The sequence below is a fragment of the Cnephaeus nilssonii genome (assembly GCF_951640355.1).
Source record: "Cnephaeus nilssonii genome assembly, chromosome: 5".
In the NCBI taxonomy this organism is placed as follows: Eukaryota; Metazoa; Chordata; class Mammalia; order Chiroptera; family Vespertilionidae; genus Cnephaeus; species Cnephaeus nilssonii.
The window spans coordinates 18,740,228-18,754,919 of record NC_137076.1 but is presented as its reverse complement, the minus strand read 5'-3'; the positions used below and the strand labels follow the sequence as shown (position 1 = coordinate 18,754,919).

At 56.0% G+C, this 14,692-nt stretch overlaps 1 protein-coding gene across 1 annotated transcript in view; it reads right to left on the bottom strand.

Annotated features, from left to right (window-relative positions):
* Positions 1-223: 223 nt before the first annotated feature.
* The window catches only part of UNC13A (unc-13 homolog A), a gene marked incomplete at both ends in the record, with an annotated part of 54,531 nt that continues 40,062 nt past the window's right edge, over positions 224-14,692 (bottom strand). The window contains 9 exons of the mRNA XM_079772741.1: positions 224-524; positions 2,201-2,360; positions 3,254-3,346; positions 7,116-7,263; positions 8,233-8,313; positions 8,663-8,719; positions 10,124-10,153; positions 11,292-11,330; positions 14,247-14,370. Of these exons, the coding sequence (XP_079628867.1) occupies positions 224-524; positions 2,201-2,360; positions 3,254-3,346; positions 7,116-7,263; positions 8,233-8,313; positions 8,663-8,719; positions 10,124-10,153; positions 11,292-11,330; positions 14,247-14,370 (1,033 nt within the window). The remainder of the gene's footprint in view (positions 525-2,200; positions 2,361-3,253; positions 3,347-7,115; positions 7,264-8,232; positions 8,314-8,662; positions 8,720-10,123; positions 10,154-11,291; positions 11,331-14,246; positions 14,371-14,692) is intronic.

Sequence of the window (14,692 nt, the reverse complement as noted above, 5' to 3'; positions counted from 1 at the left end):
GGAGGGAACGTGGCTTTTTCCTTCCCCGCGCTCTAGGGCGTGGCCTCGCGAGGGGGCGGGGCACCGTCCATTCAGAATTCCTCCGTGGGAAGCTAAGTCAAGGGCGCAGGCGCACACTGTCCTCGGAGCGGAGCCCGCCGACCTGCCCTCAGGAAGGTCCCAGCACGCAGGCGCCGCCCCGCCCCTTTGCGCACGCGCGGTGCTGCCCGTCCGCGCGCCCCGCCTAAGAGGCAGGCGTGGCACCACCCTCCTCGGCGGAGCGCGTGTCCGACTTGAGCTTGACGAACTCCTTGGCTACCTCGTCGTTACTGCGTTGCGACAGGATGCGCAGCACCGTGAGGCCCGTGTCGTCCATGTGGATGCGGCGGCCGAGGGGTAGCCAGCAGGCGGCGCTCCCGCGCTGGGCCAGCTCACGCAACTGCAGCACGGCCAGCCCCACGGTGCGGTCCTCACGCGCGAAGCAGTAGTCTTTGACGCACACCTGCAGCTCGTAGCACTCAGGGCCCGCTTCCGCACTCAGCGTGCTGCGGAGGGCGGGGCGTCAGGGCAGGGCCCGCCCACCGGCCAGCACCACCCCATCGATGGCCCCGCCCTACGCCAGACCCCTCCCCCTCGACCACCCAGGGGGCCCCGCCCCCGTGCTAGACCTCACCACGCGCAATCCTCCCATTTTCATGACCTCCCCCTTTGGGCCACCAGTCCCTGCCCCAAGTGACTGGCCCTACAGCCTTTCGCTGGGCCATGTCCACACCTGCTGACCCCCTCTCCCCCACCACAACCACTAAGAAATGTCTGTGCCATGTCTCTCTTCTCTCCATTCTGCTCCCCACGCAACGACATCCCATCAGCCTGGCCAAATCATGTCCCTACCCCAGTGACCTTCCCCCAGAGCCCCCTGGCTAGGCCATGTTCCCACCACTCTGTGGTACCCAGCGTCCAAACCCTTAATCGGCTGAGCAGCTGACCTCACCATCCTGCTGCTTCAGATATTGCACCCAGAAGCCCCATTACCAGGCTCCCACCAGAACTCGAGTCCTCCCCTTGATGCGTGGCCTCTCCCCCATGGTCCCTAGATCCTCAATATGCCCTCCCCATCAGACCCAGTCCTGAAGTCTCAGCTTGACTCTCCCTGCCCCCAGGCTACATCTCTAGTGAAGCTGGGCTCCTGCCCCTCAGGTGACTGGCCCTGATGCTAGCAGATGATGAGCCTCTCCCTTTGGCCACACCCTCCCCCCCTCCCATCCCCCTCCCCCCCCCCCACCCCCGTTGCTCTCAGGCCGCACTCCTAGCCCTCAAGTACTCTAGCCCACCCCAGGAGGCATATGCCCCCACTAGGCCGTGTTCTTGCTCCCAAGCATTGTGTCAGGTGACCAACTACTCCCAAGTCCTCCGGCCCCTCGCTCTTCTAACACAACTGGCCCGCTGTTGTCCCTCAGGGGCCCCCAACTCTCCCCAGCTCTGATGCCCTCTGCACTTCTGTCCCTCAAGAACAGCCCCCAATGTTACCCTGCTCCAGTGAGGTTCACACCTCATCCAAAAATCCACCCACACGACTTCACCCCACCCCAGGTAACCCCTCTGTACACCCTGATCAGAGTTATTTATGTTCCCCAGGGTCTGTCCCGTCTAGACACCTGATGCCTTGACCAAGCTCACACCTGCCCACCAGGAAACCCTATCCAGAGTGACCCCCCCACCCACCTCACATGATACACATCCCCATTTCCTAAACCAAACCACAGTCCACTCCTGTCCCCACAGCAGACTCCTCCAGATAACCTGCCCCAACAGACCTGACAAGGCTCACAGCTGACTCCATGCGTCCCCATCCCCCCCACCATGACCACCTACACTACGTAACCACCAGAGTTTCCAGCCCCAGAAATGGCCCTAACAAACACACCCCTCTGCTCAGACTCCCCCTCCGCTTTACAAGCCTTCATCATGATGTTATATCACACTCGATGCCAACCCCCAAACACACAACCTGCCTGCCCCCCAAGGTGGTCAACTCCATCTCAATGTTCCCTCACTGATGTCAGTTCTGCACAAAGGTGCCTCCGTTCCCACCAACCCTACCCAGGACATGACCTCTCACATCCCTGTGCCCAAGAACCATTGGCCCATCAGACATCCCTCCTGCCTAGTGGGCTGAGGTTAACCCAGCAAATACCCCCTCCCCAGAGCACCCCAGACTCACAACTGGAAGCTCTCATTGTACTTGGGGGCCCAGCTGTTGTTCTTGGATTTGGTTGCAAACTTGCGTTTCTTGTCGCTGAGATGGGGCCCAATGATGTTGACTTCAATGAACGGCCGGAAAATGCCAGAAGTCTGCCACTTGAGGTCATTGGCAGCCACCACTATTGGAGGAAGTGGAGGAGAAGATTGGTCAGATTCCCTCAATTTGGGGCCATGGTTTTCAAAGCCTGTCTGAAAGACTACATTTCCCAGCATGCTACTGTAGCTAAGTGTAGCCATGGTTATGGCTTAAAAGGGAAAATGCCCTAAACTTCTCTTTCCTCTAGCTGAAGGCTGGGATACTGGTGAGGGCTGAGTTATTTGGGACCCTATAGAGGAGGAAAACATATCAGGGATAGAAGTACAACAAAAGGTGACAGGAGCCTGGATCCCCAACACTGTGATGCCTCAGAGTCAGCTCTGACTGTCCTTGGAGTCAACTCAGAGAAAAATGTATTCTATCTTGTTCAAGCCACTGTTATTCTAGGCCAGGGCTAAAAGAGATCTGTATTCTAATTAACAAAATAAAAGCCAACAAAAGGACAGAGGAGCTGAGAGATGGAGAAAGTGAAACTGAGTCCTGTTAACACTGTTTGCACCCCTGGATTCAGCCATGCCTGAAGGTGGTATACTTCTGGAATTTTCAGTTTTTGTTTTTAAAGATTTTTTAATTGATTTTTAGAGAGAGAGAAAGGGAGAGGGAGAGAAAGCGAGAAACATCAATGTGAGAGCAAAACATCAGTCAGCTGCCTGCCGCATGCCCCCTACAGGGGATCAAGACTGCAATCCAGGCATGTGCCCTGACCAGGAATTGAATCAACAATGGGATGATTCAGTGCATAGGATGATGCCCACCAACCGAGCCACACTGGCCAGGGCTGGAATTTTCAGTTTTATGAAAACTTTTTCTTCTTATTGAGAAAGTTTTTCTAGCTTAAGCCAATAGTTTGGTTTCTGTTTTAGAACCTAGTACATCCTGACTGGGGCACTCCCCTTCCCACCTCGGGCTGCTCACCTTTCACTGTGACCTTGTGTTCACCGGTTCCTGGGTGAGTGAAGAGCTCAACGTGGACGGAGACTTCGCCCACAGGGTCTTCCACGTTGGAGCCTGGGTGGGGCAGGGCAGAAGGCTGGTGTCAGCTCCATTCTTTCCCACCCACCAGAAGGGACCCGGACTGCCCCCTACCCACGATGTGCTGGCAGCACCAGGTCAACAGCCCTGACAGGGAGGCACGGAGGGCTGGCTGGAGTGGTAGGGAATCTTGGGGAGGCCGGGAACCCAGGCCTCTGGCCTTTCACTGCCTTGCTTTGTGATCTCAATAGATCTCTTAACTTCTCTGAGCCTAATGTGTCTGCCCCCCCTTTTTTATTTTGACTGACCACCATAAGGTCAAAACTCAGTCTTCATCTTACACACCATCTTGGCAGAATCTGGCTTCCGTGCCTCAGTTTCTCCTCTTGGCTACAACAATGCCACACTCCCCAAGTTCTCATCCTACACACTAGTCACTGCTCACCCTCTTTTATCACTTCCTCCTTTTCTGTCAATCCTCAAACTGTTGGGGCACCCTATACCTCACTCCTTGATCCCCTTTACTTCCTCCCTAAGTACTGGTACATTAGAAGAGCCTACCAGCTCTACCTTCAAAATACATCCAGAATCTCACCCACCTCCCTGACCTCCATCCTGACCCAGTCCCCATCATCCCACTCCTGGGCTCCTATAGTAGACTCCTCCCTCCCTGTCTCCTTGCATCCTCCTCTGAGCTTCTCTCAATACACCAGCCAGAGAAACCCTATTAAGTCAGATCACATCCCTCCTCTGCTCAAAACCCTCCCACCTCACTCTGAAGTAATCGAGTCCTTTTTGTGACCTGCAGTGTCCCTCCTGATATGTCTCACTGTTACTTCTGCTGCCTCACCTCCCTCCACTCTCACCCTTGCTAACTCTGCTCCAGCCACATGGACTTCCTCCTTTGTTTTCCCTGCCTCCACACCTTTCCTCTTCTAATAGACAATCCCACGTTTCTATTTAGAAGTGCCCCCACCCTCACCTCAGACCTTGTGGCTCCATCCCACACTTCAGGTGTGGCTAAATGAACCATGGCTGTCCAATTAGAGCATTCCCTGCCCGTGGCTGCAGTAATAGGCAGAGGGATGGTCATGTGACTCAGGCTGGGCCAGTAGGAGTTGGCCCTGGGACTTTGGCTGTAACTATTAGGAAAGAGTCTCTCTGTCTCTCTGGTGCTAAACTGGCAAGGCTGTCTCTGCCTAATGAGGGGAGAGGCCACCCCGAAGCGGTCTCTGCAGAGATCAGTGACCAGTGGCATTGCTGAAGACTCTGGATCCAGCCATTCCTGATGCCAACCCAACCTCTGATCTTTCAGTTCCAGAGCCAACAAATCCCCTTGTCTACTTGAGTCAAGGTGCACTTCTGTTTCTGGCCAGCACCAGCATCCTGACTGGTTGTGATGAGGATCCTTGAAGGGCAGCTTACTAGGAAAAGCTTCTGTCCCTGTGACTCTGAGAAAGGCACCCTGTGGGGCCTGGGGACCTGTGACTGCCAGCACATCGACCAGGCCCCTCCCAAGGCCCCTAGGAAGCTCTCCAGGCGTGGTGCACCCCATGCATGGGGGAGGAACAGGAGGAATGTTGGGGTGGGGGTGGGGAAGGGGAATGGGTCAGTCCAAGGTTGATCCAGGTCACTTGCGAGGGGCAGGAAGTTAGAGGCTCAAGGGCATAAAAACCTGCCCACCCCCAGCACCCCAGAATTGGGGAGTGCACCCCCATCTTCGCTGCTACCCCAGGCCGCTTTCCTTATCATCTCAGGCTCTTGCCCCCTCCCCTCCCCCAATCACATGCTCAGCCTCACCTTCCCCACCCCCACCCCAGGCTGATGCTTCATTGCAAGCTCAATCAGGGCCAGACTGAGGGTGCCAGGAGGGAACTGGACAGTGGTTGGGATGGGTGAGGGGTCAGACCAAGGCCAAAGCTAGTAAGAAGGGGGAGGGGGGCAGTGTTGGGAGCCCCCATCCCGTGGTTTGCTGGCTCCAAGAGGAAGGGTCTTTCCTGGGGGGCCTGTCTTTGCTTCTCTCACACCTCCCCCACCCCCAAGTCTCCCGCTCCCCTGCAGGGTAAGGATCCCTGGGCAAGTGGCTTCTCTTTTGAGACGCAGTATCCTCATTTACGGAATGATGAACCCCCTTTGTGTGGCGTTTGGAAGGAATCTTTGTAAGAATCCTTGAGAAGTTCTTAGTACAAGGGCTGACTCATAGTTAGAGCCTGAAAAAAGGGTAGTTTTCTACGTTCGGAAAAGTGATATCTAGCATCATAATAACAACAGCAGCAGTAACTAAAAATTGCTAGGTGCTATTAAATGCCAGAACCTGCTCTAAATTTAATTCATCGCATCCTATGAATTAAGGTCCTTGACTTGCTCCAGTTTAGCGAGGAGAAAACTGAGGCTCAGGGGGCCGACCCTGGCCCAGGTGCCCAGCCCCGGCGTGGCAGAGCTGGGGGGATCTGGCTTAAGAGCTGCACTTAGGATGCCGACTCGAATTCCTTCTCCTTCCCCACGTGGAACCAGCAAGCCATCCTTCCTCCTTGTCCACCCTGGCCCCGCGGCCGGTCCAACCCGGGGCGTGGAGGCGGAAGGACGGGCCTTTTACTAGCCGCGGCTGGGGGGGCGCAGGCACCAGGCACCGGGCACCGGGCGCGGGGGGAGGGGCGGGCGGGCGGCGGAGGCACGTACCCTTCTCAGGATAAATGTCTTCACTAAGGGTAAACCTAGTCCCTTTTCCACCATGGACTAATCGCGGGGGAGGGGGGAGGAAAGAGGGAAGCGGGGACAGAGACGAGCAATCCAGGGGCGAGGATGGAGGGCGAGTGTGCGTGGGGGGAGCAGGGGAGGCGCGGAGGGGGCGGCGAGTGACAGGGAGGAGAGACAAGAGAGAGAGAAACGTCAGCTGCAGATGGACAGACAGACAGCCTCCCACTCCGGGGGACACCGGGGACACTAAAAGCAGCAGCGTGGACTGGGCACGAAGCTGAGCGCAGAGGCCTGACGCCCGGGGAGCGCCCTGGGCTGACTGGGGTGGGGGAAGGGGCCCCCTCCGGGGGGCGCAGGGCCTGCTCCCCCGCTCCAGCCTCCCCCCCCCCCCGCCCCCACTGCCGGAATCCAGCCGGGTCAGTGACCCAACTTCTCACCCTTGTTTGTACTCTTAGAGCCAATTTTGAAAAGGGGCGGGTCCCTGGGGAGGGGGACTAGGACCCTGGAGTCCTGTCCCCCAACCCGAGCCGTGGTGTGTGAGCTCAGAGAGGGACAGGAGACTGAAGCAAGGTTAGAAAGAATTTGAGAAATGGGAACTTCCTCTCCCCACCCCCCCTCAAGGTTGGGGTCCCTCCCATCCCTGGGATTGTCAATCATTCCTTAGCCCAGACCTTGCAGACGTCCTTCCCTTCCCAGGAGCCTTCAACCTCTCCTCCAGAGGGCATTCCCCTGGAGCTGCCAACCACTCATTGGCCACATGATGGCACAAGTCCCGCCCATGCCAGAGCTGTCAATCGCTCCTTAGTCCCTCCCCCGCCCCGCCCCGCCCCCCAGTCACAGAGGTCCGCCCACCACAGCGGTCAACCACGCCTCAGGTCGCGCGCCCCTAGAATCTGTCAATCACCTGGGTCCTAGCCGTCAAAGAGGTCCCGCCCCAGAGCTTTCAATCACTTCTGGCTCTAGGACGTCCATCGATTTCCCCACAAACTGAGAATTACTCCTTGGCCCAGGACCAAGCAGTTCACAAGCGCCAGGGATCTGCTAACGCGCTCCTGACGTCACAGGAGATGAGCCAATGGCAGCTCGTGGCTGGGCTGCTGCCCCTTACCCTGGGCAGCCTGCGTCTGCACGAAGGTCTTAATGAGCAGGTCGGTGGCCTGCGTGTAGAGGGACAGGGCATAGCGCAGGGACTGCAGGTCCGGGCTCTTCTCCAAGAAGGTCTTCTTGAGGCCCACACCGCCCGCGTGGAAGTATTGCTGTGGGCACAGGGTGGGGAGGTGAGGCCAGAGGCACCCCTCCTGGCTCCTCCTAGCGGGCCCTCCCCCCCTGCCCTCCTCCACCCCTCTGCCCTCTGCAATGATGCACTGGATGAACCCGGGGCCTCCACGCAAGTCTGGTGCCCCTACTCCCCCACCTCCACTCCTGCCCCCACCCTGCCAGTGGGCTCCCCGCACCCTCAGAATAACACTCATGCCTCCAGGCCCTTCCCAGGCCCATTGGCTTCAACCCTGCAACCTCCTTGACTTCGCTCCATTGTCTTCCCTAGAACATGCCTGCCTCAGGGCCTTTGCACTTACTATGATCTCTGGTGGTGAGGTCCTCTCCACACCCTGGCCCTGCATCTTATCTGGCTCCTTGTTTTTCTTTGATTAAGGTTTCAAGAAGCCTTCCTTGACCGCACCTCTTTAATATGTTGCCAACTCCATTTTAGCAAAACATGGTTTTCAGAGTAGTTTTCATTCCATGTGGACCACAGCCTCTTTCAGGACTCCATGCTCTTGCATGGGCTGGGCCCCTGCCTAGAACGTTGTTTGCTTTGCCTTGTGAACTCCTACGCATTCCTCAAAACCCACCTCCCACATGTTTTCTTCTAGAAAGTCCTTGCTGCTCTCTCCCTAGGCCAGTGGTCGGCAAACTGTGGCTCGCCAGCCACACGCGGCTCGCGAGCCGCGGTTTGCCGCTCTGTTGACTAATGAGTTTGCCGACCACTGTCCTAGGCTACCCCAGCTCCCATTCTTCCCTCTACAGCACCCTGACCACAGGACTAAAGATGTTTGTATCCAACTGTCTGCCCCCCAACCCCCAGTCTGGGGATCCTCAGGGCCTTGCCAGAGGGTCATCAGGGAGTGTTCATAAATGGAATGAATGAAGGTGGGTTTGAATCTGTCCACACCTGCCACACCCTCCGCCTGCCCCACCAGATGGGCAGGGGTGGGGCCTCTCACCTTGATGGTGTCCAGGGCCAGCTCAACGACTGCACACTGCTTTGGGGTCAAGCTCTTGGCTTCCTCTCGTACCATGTGGTCCTGGAAGGACAGAGAGAGGGGCCAGGTGGGCGGAGCAGGCCCACATTAGGGATCCGCCTGTCTATGGTACTAATCCCTGCAAAATTCTGAGGAGCTGGATAGCGGGTCTGCTTTTTCATCACTGTGTGCCCGGCACACAGCAGGCGCTCTGTAAATATTTGTTGAGTAAATGATTTATACTCTTGACCAAGCTGTACCTTTCCAATACACCAGCGCAAAAAAAAAAATTGTGCTTAAGCCCATCTGAGCAGGGTTCCTGTCCCTTGAACCTACAAAGCGGGTCACTATTCTGGGACTCCTCCCAAGGAATCCCCCAACCCTGACCTCCTCCCCTCCCTCCTGGCCTCACCTTGAGTTTAGACAGTTGACCCAGCTCCTTGGCCGCATTGAAGATCATCTGGGTTCCCTGCAGATAACAAGAGACACAGCCAAGTCAGGGTGGGGGTCCTCCAGCCCAGTCCCCAAGCCCCTGCTGACACCCTAGCCCTGGAGTCTTCTTGGTTCTTGTCCAAAGGCTCTGGCAGGGCAATGGTTGTGTCGCAGAGACAGAGGTCTGGGACCCCCCCCCCCCCCCCCAAGAAGTGCTGAGGAGGTGGTGGTGACTTTGTCCCCAGAAATTCCAGTTTTGTGGGGATGCTATCACCTCCACCATGACCCTGGGTTTGTGGTTCAGAGAAGGAAAATGAGAGAGCAGGCTGCAAGGGGCAGTGGGTGGAGGGGTGGGGGGGCCTGGATGATGTTTGTGGGTCTGGGTGGGCCTTGCTAGCCCAAAGTCCGAGGGTCTGGAGGAAACCGTGGGATGGGCTCTAGTGAAACCCTCACTCCCTGCAGGACCATTCGCTCTGTGGGAGGAGTTCCCCAGTAATCTGCAGTGGGGGGGAGGGGGTTTAGTCTGACCTTTTAAAGGAAGAATCCTCCCAACACACATCTCAATATAACCTCCCCCCTTCTCCCCTCTCAAGCAAGATAGTGTCCTGGTTATAGTTCCAACAAGCTGAGTGGGCCTGGATTCAAATCCCAGCTCTGCTGTGTGGCTCTGGGCAAGTCACTTAACCTCTCTGAGTCTCAGTTTTGCCATCCGGATGAAGGAAATCATATCCACTTCAAGGTTTAGCTGGAACTAAGTGTCTTTGTTCAGTTTTTACTGTTACTAGCACTTGGTTTCAAGGTCACGGGCAGTGCTGGGGAAGACAGGGTCCAGGCCTGGAAGTCCCATGTCCTGGCTCCTCTGTCACCGTGCTGGGTGACTTGAGGTGTGTCCCAGACACTTTCTGGGCCTCAGTTTCCTCCCCTGGCTAATAGGGGCACCCTCTTGGGTGACAGTGTGGGGCTGAGTACCAATGAAATAAGGAGTCCTGCATTACTTGGTCCTGGGGTGGTCTGGGGGTCCCGGGTGGGGTTGGGCAGGGAGGGAGCCATTTATAGCTGGGAGATTTGGAATTGCATGGACAATCTACCAGCTGACCCATGGGAGCCGGTTATCCCGGCACTACTAGTGCTATCATCATCCTGGCTGTCCCTACGCTTCCTGTTCCTGGGCTGTGACTCCCCGAGGCTGTAACGAGGCACAGTTACTCAGGAGCCCAGCTGCTGGGGCCTCAGCTTCCCTGGATACCCCCTCCGCCCTGCCTGCGGCCCGCCCCCACCCCCACCCCCACCCCTCACAAGCAAGCCAGACAGACAGAGGAAGAAGAGACCAACAGACAGGTTCACAGAATGCCACTGGAGGGCAAGGACCACAGGGGTGGAAGGAGGCACGGGGTGGGGTGGGGGAGGGGGAGCCAGACAGACAGTGAGAGGTCAGTCTTACATCTGAGTGGCTTGGCAGTTTCACCCTGCCCTGTGAAGAGAATCAGGCGGAGGTCAGAGTTCAGGTGTCGGCTGGGAGGATAGTCAGTGGGACTTCCCTGCCCTCTCAAAGCATGGTCCCGCCCTCCAGCCCACACGTTCCCCCCAGGTCCTGGGTCTAATGCTGAGCCCCCTCCCCAGCTAGGCACTTCCCCTGTCCCCCAGTGTGGGCTGGGGCCAGGCTCCCGGACTGCCACGCCAGGAGCCTGGAATCAGCCCGTCACCTGGGACAGATGCCCCGTCCCACAGTCAGCCTGCCCCAGGTGGGGCACCTTGGGAAGGGGAAGGAAAGAGAGACAGAGCTCCAGGTCTGTTGTTCCCCAACTTCCAAGACCTTACCTCGGCAGGCCTGACTCTACAAGAAAAGCGCTAACAGGTAGCACAAGTTCACGCAACGTACAGACACACACCCAGGCACAGTCATGAGCGTGTAGAAAGCTTATGTACACACACATCCAGATTGACATACAAATACATACACATGCAGAACTCACAGGCTAACATATACAAGTCCACGCCTAAACACTTGCACGTGTGCACACAATCACACGCATAAACCCACACCCTCCCCAAGAGTGTACACACATGTGTACAGTGCCTGGCACATTGACTGTGTCCCCTAAAGGGCTGCATGAGTGAGTGGGAAAGTCCTCCCATCTGTGTTCGTAAAGTGGAGACCCCAGTTGTGTGCACACAGGTGTGAGAGCTCCGGCATGAGTGCACAGCAAGGGCAACTGTTCACGTCTTGCTACAGCTCCCATCTCTTTACAACAAACAACAATTAGAACAAAAACAGCTACATGAAAAAAAAACACAAAAACGTCTCAATCCATGGCAGTGGGTCAGTGTCTGAGCCCAGGGCGGGATAAACCCTTCGGGTGCCGCTGCGAAAGGGTGGGAACTGCATGTGCACACATTAGCTCACACGGACCCACACATTGCAAGCCACGTCCCTGGAGGAGAAGCACCTCCTTTCCGAATTCTGGTTTTGTGGGACGTGGTTAGGACCCTCACCTCCTCAACTCGTGACCCCCCGGGGACCTTCCTGCCCAGGCACAGAGACACAGACATGCACACACACGCCCAGACACCAGGGCTCAGGACCTCAGCACCAGCGAGGCCCTCATTACCTTTTCTAATCCCTTGCCATGTTTTCTCAAGAGGGTGCCCTGCAGAGACAATGCCACAGGGTGATCAACCTGGCAAGCCACAGGGGGCGGGAGCCCGGGACGATCACACATGTAGTTATGGGGGCGGGGGGAGGGCTATCTGCACTGCCCAGGGGGCTGGTGACTGGATTGCAAGGGGATGTGCTTGTGTCTTAATGACCAATTCTTCAATGTGTGAGAGAGCCAGAAAGACAGGAAAGAGCGAGGGAGAAGCAGAAATACAGAGCCAGGGAGAAAGGAGAGAGGCAGCTGCCAAAATGCAATCCATTTACGTGTATTGTGTAGATGAGGCTTTGGTTCCTGGGTTAACAGGAAAGCAAAAAGGCTTCCTATTCAGACAGACCTGAACTTGAATCCTGACTCTGGCATCTATTTACTCTGTGGCCTTGAGTAAGTGACTCCTCCTCAGCTTCTCTCATCTGCAAAATGGGAATCATAATATCCACCTTGCTCAAAAGGTTGTCATGAAGTGAGCTGACACCGCAGCTCAGAGGTCTGGCATACAGGGAATCCCCAACAAACGGAAATTCCCTTAGCTCCCCGCCCACAAGGGCATTATCCGTGGTTACGGCCAAAGACACGCTGAAGCCACCAAGAAATAAGATGAGCTCTAACCGGTTTGGCTCAGTGGATAGAGCATCGGCCTGCGGACTGAAGGGTCCCAGGTTCGATTCTGGTCAAGGGCATGTACCTTGGTTGTGGGCACATCCCCAGTAGGAGGTGTGCAGGAGGCAGCAGATGGATATTTCTAACTCTCTATCCCTCTCCCTTCTTCTCTGTAAAAAAAATTAATAAAATATATATTTTTTTAAAAAGAAATAAGATGAGCTCTTGTGAACTTCTGACAAGATTAAATACTGTAACAGCCTGGTCTTTCTCACCAAGGGTGGGAATCTGAAGTGGTTTTACTGATTTCTGCCCTGGTACGTGTCCAATACTCCCCTCACCACAAAAACAACAATATAAGGTCTAATTCAGTGAGCCCTGCCGCCACTAGACATGGAGATGAGCACTTCATTTATTTTTTAAATATGTTTTTAGTGATTTCAAAGAGAGGAAGAGGGAGAGAGGGATAGAAACATCCATGATGAGAGAGAATCATTGATGGGCTGCCTCCTGCATGCCCCCCACTGGGGATGGAGCCCCAAATCTGGGAAGGTGCGCCAACCAGGAATCAAACCGTGACCTCCTGGTTCATGGATCGATGCTCAACCACTGAGCCACACTGGCCAGGCGAGATGACCATCATCCCATTTGGTTCTGACAAAAACACTCCGACAGTTGCTACAATTAACTGGTTTTTCAGATACAGAAACGGAGGTTGGGAGGTGAAGTGACTTTCCAAGATCAGAAAGAGAGAGAGAGAGAGAGAGAGAGAGAGAGAGAGACAGAGAGAGAGAGACAGAGAGAGAGAGAGGGGGGGGGGCGAGATTTGACACTAAGTCTGTCTGACACCAAGGTCACAATGCCGTCTCCACCTGGGTGCTTGGGTGTGTGTCTGGGATTTGTGTATGTCTGTATGTGCAGCGGGAGTGGGCTGGGAAGGAGTGGTGGAGGGCCTGCGCTCAGTAGCTGAGTAGGGTCCTGAGTGGTGAGCCCAAAGGGGAGGTCGGAAGGGCTGTGTTGACTTTGAACCTCCTAGCATCTGGGAGATACTCAGATACCTTAATGGCATCTGATCATGGAATGGGGGATATCACAACTAAAGGTCTAGGGCAGACATGAAGGTTTGGGGTTTGGGAAACTTAAAGGCACTGCCTCCATATTTATAATGGGGCAAGGTGGTGGGCGTGGCCTCCCTCCCTCCAGGCCCCGCCTCCTCCCCACACCCCAACCCAGACAGACACAGGCACATCTAGGCAGGAGGTGGGACAGTGGAGGGGAGGCAGTGGGTGAGGAGGGGGCACTGGGTGGGGGGGGCTGCAGCCACGCGGTGGGCCGAGTCCAGACACAGAGCGGACGGACAGACAGACGGACAGAAGGGCCTCTACTTACGATCATCTGTCAGCCATGATGGGGGCCAGGTGGTAGGGAGGGGGGAATAAGTCACCATGAGTCTCCCCGAAGCCCAGGGAGAGGGTGGAGAGGGCACTGAGGGGTGAACCCCATGCCCCAGTCCAGCCTGAAGGAGGCGGGGCTGGCCGAGGTAGGTCTGAGCCTCCTACACCATCGTTGCCTCTTGGGGGGACCCCACCACCCTCCCCAAGCTGTCCACGCTTACCCAGGAGTGCCCTCCCACTCTGTGTTGAGCCATCGATACACATACCAAGACTATCCAGGCCCTCAATGCCTCCCCAGAAGGACCCATGCCCATCCACACCCCTCCACAGATATCATGGTACTCCCACTCCCACCCGACAGCCTGATCCCTGGGGATCACTGTCTCTGAGCTGTTCCCAAAAGGGCCCCAGAGGCACAGTCCTGCTCTCTGCTTGACATCTCTGACCTTATGCTCTTGATGACCACTGTCTAACCTCTGAGAGAGCCTTTGTTCTGTTCCTCTCTGATTTTTGAACTCCATGGTGTCTCCCTTCCTTGTCTCTTGATTGAATCCCCCAAGGGCCTCTGATAATCCCACTGACCCCTATGACTTCTGTGCCCCATGGGTGGCCTTGAGCCCCAAGGTGACCTGTTTTCTGGGTGATCTCTGACTTCTGAACGACCTCTTGATTCATGTGACCTCTAAATCCCTTAATGTCATTTGATTCTACTTGACCTCTTTGACCCTTTTATGACTTTTGACCCCTGTGTAACCTCTCTGATCTTTGGCCTCATTTGCCTCTGGTGGCTTCTACAACCCTTGGATGACATTTGTGCCCGGACAACCTCTGAACCTCAATGCTTTTGGCACCAAGCTCTCTGGGCCCCCACAGGGAAGATGGCCCAGGCATCCCTTCTGACCCTTGTGGGCCTCACCGTCTGGTCAGTGAGGGGTGGCAGGACAATGGTCTTCTCCATGGTGTTCATGACCAGCTTCCACAGCTCCTTCAGTACCCTCTTCAGCACCGTCTTCTCGCAGATTTTGGCAAAGAGAGTCAGGCTGGGGGTGAGGGGTAGATCTGAGAGAGGGCCCAGCTGGCCCTGACCTGGAGAACCAGGCCCTTCCCTTCAACATTCGGGCAAGGTGGGAAAGCATCCCTGTACAGAGCCTGTACAAGGACTTGGGTGGTCTGGTGGAGCTACAATACGTGATACGTGTGAAGGGCAAAAGGTGGCGGGACAGCTCAGCAGGGGCCAGGCAGGAAGGGGGCCTCAAAGTCTGGAAGGAAGGCCTGGGCCTTAGCATGAAGGCAGTGGGGAGCCATGGAGTATTTAAGAGAGAGAGAGAGAGAGACAAAGACATTACTGTTTGAAAAAAACAG